Here is an 11013-nt window from a genome sequence, read left to right as displayed (position 1 = left end):
TAATGTGGCAGAAAAGAACTGTATTTTCTTTCAATCAAAATATGTATTACACTCTTAAACTAAATCTCATTTTGACCAAATTTGAATCAGAATATTGATCCAAATTTGATCTATTAACCAAGAACATACAGTGTGTAAAACAGGAAAATATCAATTTTTTTTAAAAAAAAGTACCTTGCCTGCAAATACTAAATCAAGTGAGGAATCTCCATTGAGGCTTTCTGGAACCAAATCATGGAATCTGGAAGGATATATTCTCCACTTGGATCCTCAATCTGTAAGCATCCATTAGGCATTAGGCAGAAAAACAAAGGGAAGCCATTAATTGATCTGACCAATCTCATCCAGCTTTCAATCTAAGTATGTCCAAAGCTGTCCTCTTTCTGAAATAAGCCATGTGTTCCTGTAAAATGATAAGTCCTTTTGATTATTTAAGGGGGAAAAGAAAAGAGTTTAAGGGAGTAATTATTGTGTCCGGATACCGAACACGTCCGAAGACCAATGGGTGCTCGGTACCGAGCACTCGGTATTGCTCGGTATTTGTCCGGATTTCTGATTTTTTATCCGGACGTAATAACTTTTCAGTTTAAGGAAGCCAGAATATAAGAAAAGTAGTCTGAGAATTAGGAAAGAGGAAAGATCTAAAGGTAATTTGGATAGAAATTGTTTAAATTATTTTAAGGAAAGAAAGTTTGAAGTCTGAAGCAATAAATGATGATATACACACCTGACTGAAGCGCAACTTCAAACCTCTGCTGTAGAAATCCGCATATTTGAGCATAAACATTCCACAATCCCACCTGTTAAAAATATTGGGAGAGTTAATTTTAGATTAGCAAGAAAAATTTTAAGCAGATAGCGAGGTTCTCTTTCTCGTCAGATTTAAAATGACTTGTAGACATGTTATCTCTATCAGTCAATTTACTTGAATTAAAGGAGAAAAAAAATTATATATATATATATATATATATATATATATATATATATATCAGCAAATTTAGGAGCCAAAGGAGGGAGCGGAAGGGGCTATTAGGTCATTTTGCTTCTTGTTGTAACGGTATGCCTTAAGTATGAGGGGGAGATTAGAGTTAGGGTTATGCTTGATTATTGTTCTCTTGAGAGTTTCTTCTTGGTGTCTTGGGCTCTAGAGCTATCTAGAGATTGGGAGAGAACGATCCTCCCCTCGAATTGAGGATCAATTGTATCTTTGTTTTCGTTACTTCCATTAGTTCTCCCTTTTGCAATAAAATTACTGTTAGAGAGTTTTCCTTCAGATGTTGTGGGAATCGTTTGCTTTTCTCTATCTTCGTTAGGGTTTACTTGATATATTCAAGTATTTCCTCTCAAACACCTACTAATTCAATGACAATCATGTAAAATGAAATCTTTGGACTTTTCTAACAAGAGAATGAAAGGCTATCAAATTTTCAGAAATGAAATTCAGGAATAACAAGAAAAAAATTAAAAAAAAAGGATGATTACTAGCTAATTTTTTGGTCCTGAAGCAAAAAAAAAGAGATTTCACCGGACCGCACAAAAACTCAAAATTTTAAAATAAGCTTCCCTAGAGCAGGATTCTGGATGCATGAGGTTGACCAAATGTCATGGAAAAAATATCATCAATTATATTATGGTAATGACATAGCCATCATACCCATTCTTCTGTAAAGGAAGTTCATCTACAAATTCCTTCTTCCAGGATAGCGTGTCAATTTCTTTGCCACTCTTGTCCCTTACTTCATCCTTCAAATATCTTGCCTGCATTTGAAAACAAACCAAAAACAAATTCCAAAGATGAATGACATCATATCTTACATAAAATATTAAAAAAATCAAAAAATATAACAGAATCTGCATCAAGGTAGCCACTTAGTAAATATTTTAAAAATATGTAACTAGTAATATCAAAATTGTGAGTGCAGAAATCTCCAAGACGAGCAAGAAAATCAACAGCAATCAATATTCAATTAAGAACAAAAATATACTATGATCAACAAAGCAAAATATTTTTTAGTTTCCAACACAGACTAGCCAAGAAAATATACTTTTAACTTTTGTTAGACTGGTCCATTGGACAGGTCCAGCCGGTCCCACTACGGGACCGGCTCGTGCAAAATAGGCGGAGTTCCGCCTCTTGTACGCCGATCCGACCACCCAGGCACCGCAGAGCTATTTAGGAAGGTTTTTGAAGGGAGTTACGAGGGAAATGTAGAGACTGTTTAGAGATTTCCTTTTTGATTGTATGCATTAAATAGTTTGTTTTCCTAGGGTTAAGAGCATCTTGAATTTGGCTGAAATTTGAGATCGCTTAGGTTTTTGGACTCTAGCGGCATCTAGATATTTGAGAGAGATAGATCCTCCTCTCGAATTGAGGATCAGCTGTAAATTGTTATTTTTTCTTCCGTTTTATTTGATCCTTGCAATAAAATTACTATTTTCCCGGGCTTTCATCGGAGTTTGGAAGAAAGTTTTTTTTTTTTTATCAAAGATTGATAGGGATTCTTGATAACTTCAAGTGTTTCCTATCAACCTTCTACTTGTCAAGTACATTGACATAAGATCCCTGCTGAAAAAAATATAAAAATTAAAGGTGCCAATTCAAACAGAACATGAATCCGATCCAAACAGTGTTGAGTAAATAGATTTAGCTCGCAAGACATGTTCTAGTAAGATAGCTGCCAAACTCAAAAATGCTCCGCCATGTTCAGGTTGAACCAAACATGCCAAATCTGATTTTCTGAAGGACTTAACTGATCATTTACCTAAAAAAAAGATTAGCATCCCAATTCCCAATTTTGAAACCTCCAATCATAATCACTTCCGATTCATGGCACATTTCCATTATAGAAATGATGTCATGTGATAAGCCAACTCTTCTCTGATAGGCCGGTTCCTCCTGAACCGGCCCAATCAGGATGAGCCGGTTTTAGTTTATAGGAGGCGGGCTAGTCCCACCTCCTCTATACTGCCGCCCACAATATTGAGTCCCACTATTCCAATTGAGTTCAAATTAGAAAAGGAGGGGGCAGCTAGGACTTTGGAGGGAAATTTGATTTGGAAAGTTTATGTACTAAATAGTGTTAGGGATATGCTTGATTTTATTTCTCTTGAATTCCTTGGCGTCTTGGGCTCTAGACTACCTTGTCTAGAGATTTGGGAGAGACGATCCTCCTCTCGAATTGAGGATCACTTATATCTTGTTTTCATGTTTATTTGGCTTTGATTCTATTATTGCAATCCATCGTTTTGGGGCTGATTTCAACCAGATTGTTGCATTATTCTCGCTGTTTTCACCGATTAGTGATAGGTTTGCTTGTGAACTCAAGTATTTCCTATCATTCTCCTAACACCTTCAGTTGGCACCTTGGCCTAACAAAATTCCAGATTTTATGTATATAGATACTTGAATATCTACTTATATTACAAACCCAGCCCGTTACGACCAGTGCAAGCTAAGGCCTAACAGATTGAGTTTTCAATAACACTGATAGAAAGTACTATCTAAAAAATATCTGCAATACCAGCACGTAGTATAAAAGGTTATGAAACATTTCGAATATCTGAAACAAAGCAAAGACACTCCATGGAGATTTGCACTAGTATTGGAAGCATAAAAATCATTGTAAGTTACCAGCATTTTCAGCACATGATTATCCAAGCCACCCAACGAGTCAAGATACTGAAAAGATCCATCCTTAACATTAATAACTGCCAAACACCAATGAATTTCTTTGTGTATGGGTACAAAAATCTGCAAAATAGATTTAAAAAGGGGCTTAGACATGTAAAAGTAAGCATTCAATCATGAGCAAGGTAAGTATGTTCACCTTGTCACACTCAATGAGAGCATAACCCAACTTCCTTTGCGTAGTCCATCTTTTCACAGCCTTGAAATCATAGCCATGCTTCTCACTGGTCAGCTAAACAGCAATCAATAATTATTAGGAAAAAAATCAAACTCAAGCAGAAATCACCTAATCACAAATCTAAAAATTGCATACAATGAAGGAATATGTACAAACAGTAAAGATAACACAACAGCAACAGCTCCAGGTTATGCCACATATTCACCCACACCCACTAAAAAAAGGAATAGTAATGATCAAGTACAATAACAACAAATTAATTGTAACAGAAAATAAAATGCAAAGTTTTATATAACCATGATAATCACTTAACAACTTTATGAATTAACATTTTTCATTTGTTCTGATTGAGTATTGCATTATATGTTAAATCTTATTTCATGCAAATTTATTTGCAAGCTTTTTTCATGTTAAAAAAAATAATGATTCCCAAAAGAGAAAAAAATTTAACGTGCCAAAACAAGACTGATAAAGAAGCAACACGAACAATATCACCATCTTTTGGAAATACCTTTTAAGCTAGAGAGGATCAGAGGACTGGCACTTTGGCCAAAATCTCTGGCCAAAAGGAATGAACAGGGCCGTATGAAATGTAATTTTTGCCCTATATATGAAAGAATATCATGACAAAACTGGTACTTAAAAAAATGCAGCGCATTCGAAACCTCCCTTTCAATGAGAGAGTTTGACAAATAAAATCTTTCTCTACAGTGAAACTAGATAGTATGCCTCACAAAAAATGAAGCTCCTAGAACAAATATATCACCGGATTAAATAGAAATTCAAAATAGGGGATATTTATGAGTATGACATTGAATTTCTTATTTACAAAACTAACCTTCAGGTCATTTGTTTTAAACTACTGAATTCATGCATTTATGTGTACTACGATCAAATTATTGAGAAGTTGAAACTAGCGGAAAAAAAAGGTTGAGATTTTTGTTGTGAATTTCAATATTTTAGTGAGAACTTCGAAAATACACAACTCACCTTGGCCTGTTGGTTGAGAGCTTATGCTACAACCTAAGAGGTCTTTGGTTTGAGTCTTTGTGCATGCGATGTGTGTGTGAGTTTGTCTTAATTGGCCTAAATGTCCCAATAAAGAGAACTTCGAAAATTAAAAAAGTAGAGTGCTTGTTTTATAAAGAGGCAATATTTGAATGCTACATATGAAACTACCCAAAAGAATATAATTAAACATCGGTGCAAAATAATGACATATTATTTAATCAACAACAACAACAACAACATCAAGCCTTTATCCCACTACGTGGGATCGGCTACATGAATCCTTTTTCTCCATTGTGTCCTATTAAAAGTCAAATTCTCATTTAAATCTAATAAAGGTCATTCCTAATATTTTCTAACCAAGTCTTTTTAGGTCTACCCCTACCCTTCTTAACACAAGTCAAATCTAATACCTCTACTCTCCTAACCGGGTCATCGGAAGGCCACCTTTTTATGTGACCAAACCATCTAAGGCGACTCTCTCTAATCTTATCTTCTACTGGAGCTACTCCAACCTTTTCACGTATATGCTCATTTCGTATCCTATCTCTAAGGGTAAAGCCACTCATCACCTGAGCATCCTCATCTCTGCCACACGTAACTTAGTATTATGCTTCTCTTTTAATGGCCAACATTCGGCACCATAAAGCATTGCAGGCCTCACTACCATCTTATAGAAATTTCCCTTAAGTTTGAGGGGTACATTTCTATCACATAACAAGCCCGATGCATTCCGCCACTTCAACCATCCAACTTGAATTCTGCTGATAATATCCCCATCTATTTCACCATCACTCTGAACAATAGATCCAAGATACCTAAAACGTGTACTCTAATTAATGACTTGATCGCCCAAAGTCACAATCCCCTCACTAGGACTATTACTGCTAAAATTACACTCCATATATTCCGTTTTAGATCTACTCAAGCGAAAACCTTTAGACTCTAAGGTTGACCTCCATAATTCAAGTTTACCTTCAACTCCCTCTCTAGTCTTATCAACAAGAAGAATATCATCAGCAAAAAGCATACACCAAGGTACATCATCTTGCAAATGTCTAGTGAGAACATCCATGACTAAAGCAAAAAGATATGGGCTTAAGGCTGATCCTTGATGTAACCCAACCGAAATAGGGAAATACTTGGTCAAACCACCTTGTGTTTGAACACAAGTAATAGCTCCTGCATACATATCTTTAATGATTTGAATATAAGCATTATTAACTCCTTTATTTTCAAGAACTCTCCATAGCACTTCTCTTGGAACTTTATCATATGCTTTTTATAAATCAATAAATATCATATGTAGATCCTCCTTATTTTCTCTATATTTCTCCATCAAACCTCTTAATAAATGTATGACTTCCATAGTCGACCTACCCGGCATGAATCCAAATTGATTTTGAGAAACATTAGTATCACGCCGCAACCTATGCTCCAAAACTCGCTCCCATAGTTTTAAAGTATGACACATTAACTTAATACCTCTATAATTCGCACAATCTTGAACATCACCTTTATTCTTAAAAATAGGAATTAACACACTCATTCTCCACTCATCTGGCATCTTTTTAGTCTTCAAAATAGTATTAAAAAGTTTAGTAAGCCAAGAAATTCCTTCATCTCCTAAGCATTTCCACACCTCTATTGGAATATCATCAGGTCCATTTAACATACATTATAATATATTATATATATTATTTTAATTAAAGCAAAGCTCATTATCCCAAAAAAATCAATGATGCCATCCCAACTCCCAAGCAATTATGTGAGTCCCAACTTCCAACATATATTATAATAAGTTATATATATTATTTTAATTATTCATTAACATTTATTTTAAAATATTTTAATATATTATAAAACATATTATATATATTTTTTAATTAATAAATAATTAACGAGTCGGCTTCGTGAGCTCACGAGCCGGACAACACAAACTCGAACTCGAACTCGAGCTCGACTCGTGAGCTCGGCTCACGAGCTCATAAACGAGTCGAGCTCGAGCCAGCCCGGAGCCGGCTGCTCCTTACACCCCTATGTTAAATCAATACATAGCAAATCAAAAGAGCATAATAAAAATCATAAAGTGGCTGCCCTTCGATTGGTAACTTCTATATATCAAAAAACACAAATCCAAATGCACAATTTTATGGTCAACCAATCACAGAGATATCATAAAATGAATACAAAAGCCTTTTAGGTATGCAATATAGCCAAGCTGAAAAATAAATATATCTACACGAGCAAAGTAAAAAATGACAAGGAAAGATGGACTAACCTTTTTATAGAAAAAGGTGTTAAAGAAATGACATTTCAAAAACTTTTTGGGCTCCCTTTTTTCCCTCTCCTTCAATAGCTCAAAGTACAGATTAATGACCTGCCAGAAGAAGCATGCAATAAGAGATGATTTCAGCTCTTTCCAGACATATTTTCATTTCTAAGATAAAAATTTATAATACAAAAAATAAACATAAACCAAGAATAAACACCTCATCATTCAACCAAGCACCCGGTCTCAAGCATTGCAAGACCTCTCTCGTAATCTGAATGTTAGAGGATTCATGCGCTACTAAAACTTTATGGCTGCAAGGATAACATAGGCAGTATTCACAAAACTATACTTAGCGCTGAGTATAAGCAGGAGTATTATGTCATAAATCACATGGGATTATAGCATCACACCTGTTGCCACTAAACAGAGCAATAGAGATCTCTTCCTCTTCTTCAGCCGTGAGAGGGTAAAAAAGTTCCTCAATTTTCTGAAAAAGTTATCATTAAAACAGACTTTAATGCTAAAGTTTAGGCGTAAAGAACTCTAATAATAACCAGAAGAACAAATTTAATTGGCTCATTTATAACAGTTTAGATATTTGTCCATAAAAAAATTTCACTCAATAAAATCTAATTACTGCATAGATATTATGTTCCACAGCATCACCCTACATGAAAGTGTCTGTTAAGATTTGATGGCAGTCATATTTGTTAAGCGCCTACAAAACAATATCAAATCATGTTATAAATAATCACAGAACAAGCATATGGCTATTTTCATAAGCAATGACATTAACAAGTCCCTATATCACTAGAAGCTTCATGGTTTTTGATGAAGCCAGTGAACCAATAGTAAGACTAAGACATATAATGCGCTTTCCAACGGTTCCAACGGTTACAAGGGCTAATATAATTGATTCTTTGGAAATTATAAATAGTAACGGTTTTATCTCGCCTTTAGAAGCTGATATTCTTGAGTGAGTGTTTCCTTTCTTCTATTGGGTGAGTGAGTCGCCAAAATTTTTATAATTTTTTGTTGAGTTTAAGTACGACTTCACATTCTCTTTCATCACTTATGTTTCCACTATATCCACTCAAACATTCATTTTTTTCCTCATTTATATGGGGAAATCTTATATTCAAACATCAAATTTAGCATAAGAGTGAATTTATCATGCCGCACAAGTAATATACTTTATCAACTCCAAAGTCTCCAATATTGACCATCCATGAAACTACAATTTGGGATGAGATCTATGACCTCTATTAATCAAAAGCCAGTCTCAAACACATGGAAGAGAGCAATATAACAATCACAAAGGAATGGTTGGCCGCCACTAACCTGTCCTAAAATTATAAAACCTATCAAATCCAATCTAGCAGATAACCATTATGCAATGTTCTTAACATTAACTACAAGTAGTATATCAATTCAAAATAAAATAAGGTCATATCAAAAGAAAATCTGAATATATTGACATGAAACAACATGACTAAAAGAATTAATTAGTAATTACGACTCAATATTAACATGATAGGAACTGCATTCCCATATTGCTAATCAACCATCTTTTTTATAAATTTCAGACACCTCACATTAATTCTATAAGTTCCATGGAATCAGCGTTACCACTTAAGAAAACAACCGCTTTTCAATCCATTTGCATTGTACAAAAACAAGGCATGTAAGGACAATAGTTCACAATAAATGCTCCGGGCCCAAGTACGGTGGGCGTGGATTAGAAGATTTTCTTGAGGCATATTTTTAGAAACCAAAGCTTGAAAACAAGTGAACATGAATAAATATAAAAGCTCATGCTACTTTTACAAACAAAAATGACTTCAAATAAATCATTGGGGTGAAACGTGGTAAAATGGAAACTAATAAGTAGGAAAGTATATAAACAAATTTAAGTTTAAATTGTTGCAATACTTTGTTAGCATGCACAAATTAAGTCAGCACGGGATTGTGTTGGACCGACCACAAATTTAACAGACAATACAATAAAACGACTCAACTAAGTACTATACTAAACTTAGTTATTTTAGTTAAAATTTGGCCAAACTAGTAAGAACTAAGAAAGTGTTTCTTTTTCCAAAACTATATGCTTATTCATATATGTTTTAGACTTTTAGTTAGCATCAAAAATCAGCCAAAATGAACAGAGCAGTAGGAAGGCTGCTAAAAATCACAATAGATTATGAAGCCAGGCGGTTAACAAGTCAATTAGGTGAGATGGACAAGGCTGGGAATTCAAGTGCAGGCGGGGGCAATATTATTAAGAAGGGAGCAATAATCAAAATTCGAAAGCAGGAGAGGTTAGTGAGAATTTAAAATGTGATGCAGAGGGTTTGTTATCGGAGTAGTTCATGACCATAATCAACACTGGAAACTAACACAATCCAAATCTATAACAATATTTTTTTGTTTAATTTTATTAAGCACTTATCCATCATAAAGCTGAGCACAAAGAGTTGGATGAGAAGGCTATATTGATGCAATGTCATCTAATACTTATCAAAAGGATGGCAACCAAAGGCATAAGTGACAAATAAAATATGCGCCGATAAAGTGCGTCCAGCAAAAAGAACAAAAGTTACCTCTTTTGGTTTCTCTTCCCTTTTCCACAGCAACTCCGCCTCAATACGGAACCCAATGACCTTCTTATACAACACTTCCACTTCAAAGTTCAAGCTATTTAATCTGGTATCATGCTTCTTAGCCTTCTCATACAACTCCTTGTACAGAGGTTCCTTCTTCACCAAGATCCTCTCCTCCCTCTTGTGCACCAACTCTAACGCCATATTTCTTCCATCCTCCACCTTTTCACTAACAACATCCGAACCATCCAAAATATCCGCTTCATTTATTGTTAACATTCCTCCATCCTCCACCTTTTGGCTTAAGGCATCTGAACCATCCAATATCTCCGTTTCATTTCTTGTTGACAATTCCGGAGATTTTGGCTGAAGCGAGCTCACCTTACCAACCTCATCGCCAGGAAAGCCAGATTGTTCCTCCACCAGCTTTTTGTACTCTTCCAGTGCAAACATCTCATCCTGCTTCTTTCCACTGAGTTGAGAAAAGAAATTCCCCATCTCCGCTATGCTTGAGGGCTTCCATTTCCTGGTTGACGAGGATCCGAGACCAAAGGCGCGGATAATGCGTTGTGGTGCGTGAACTAGGCGGCGAAAGGGAGTAGGCTGCGGGATATTGGATGAAATAGGGGACGACGAGGGCGGAATAAGACGGGGTTTCTTTGGAGAAGCGGAAGAGATGGGAAGGCGCAGGTCAGCGGAGCTGCGCTTTCGTTGATCGGTGAGTGCACCCATCTTGGTATCCAGATCGTCGGTGGCGGAAGCTTAGCATGGACTGGGCTATGGGGGCATGGAAGATCCCTGAAGCCCTGAAAGTAATCGAGGTTTTGAATATGTTTTGAATCGGACGCGGGAGGGAGAGAGGGTTAGGGTTCGGGAGATTTGGGTATCGGAGAAGATGGGTTGGGCAGCGCAAAGCGCGCGGGAGCCTATATAAGTGCGACGAGGGTTTTCTTTTAAAGGCTATTAGGAAAGCTTGAAAAGGCCCAAATTTTTTTTTCTAAAAATAGATTTTCTTGTTGTGAGAGAGTGGAATTAAATAAGTATATTATAAATTAAATAGGAACCCTCACTATCAAACCAAATATTAAATTCATGGGAAGGCTACATATGTATATTATTTATAAAATTAAGATTTTTTTATATTTAAACTCTCATTTAAATAAAAACTAATTTAAATTATAAATGAGATCATCTTTTATAAATGTTCCATTTGCAAAGATTTTCATTAATGGTAACTCTTCTCTCATGTTCTTTCTGCCTATTA

The 11013-nt window shown here is 35.5% G+C and overlaps 1 protein-coding gene across 1 annotated transcript; it reads right to left on the bottom strand.

The window, feature by feature from the left end:
* On the bottom strand, positions 1–10688 carry LOC110113159 (ubiquitin-like-specific protease ESD4). Its single transcript, XM_020845607.2, has 9 exons — positions 9750–10688; positions 7560–7636; positions 7367–7460; positions 7156–7254; positions 3828–3920; positions 3632–3751; positions 1655–1758; positions 728–800; positions 1–403 (listed from the first exon to the last, which is right to left on the bottom strand). Exons 1-9 carry the CDS (start codon positions 10479–10481, stop codon positions 341–343), a joined length of 1455 nt encoding a protein of 484 aa, XP_020701266.1. The 5' UTR covers positions 10482–10688; the 3' UTR covers positions 1–340.
* Positions 10689–11013: the final 325 nt, after the last annotated feature.

This window comes from Dendrobium catenatum, unplaced genomic scaffold (genome assembly GCF_001605985.2).
Source record: "Dendrobium catenatum unplaced genomic scaffold, ASM160598v2 fragScaff_scaffold_875, whole genome shotgun sequence".
NCBI lineage: Eukaryota > Viridiplantae > Streptophyta > Magnoliopsida > Asparagales > Orchidaceae > Dendrobium > Dendrobium catenatum.
This window is presented reverse-complemented; position numbering and strand designations above follow the sequence as displayed.

Coding starts and splice junctions, on each gene's coding strand:
- LOC110113159 (XM_020845607.2), bottom strand. CDS start 10,481: ATGGGTGCACTCACCGATCAACGAAAGCGCAGCTCCGCTGACCTGCGC. Junction 3,752..3,827: donor CTCTCATTGAGTGTGACAAG/GTGAACATACTT, acceptor TCTATTTTGCAG/ATTTTTGTACCCATACACAA. Junction 404..727: donor TGAAGTTGCGCTTCAGTCAG/GTGTGTATATCA, acceptor ATCATTTTACAG/GAACACATGGCTTATTTCAG.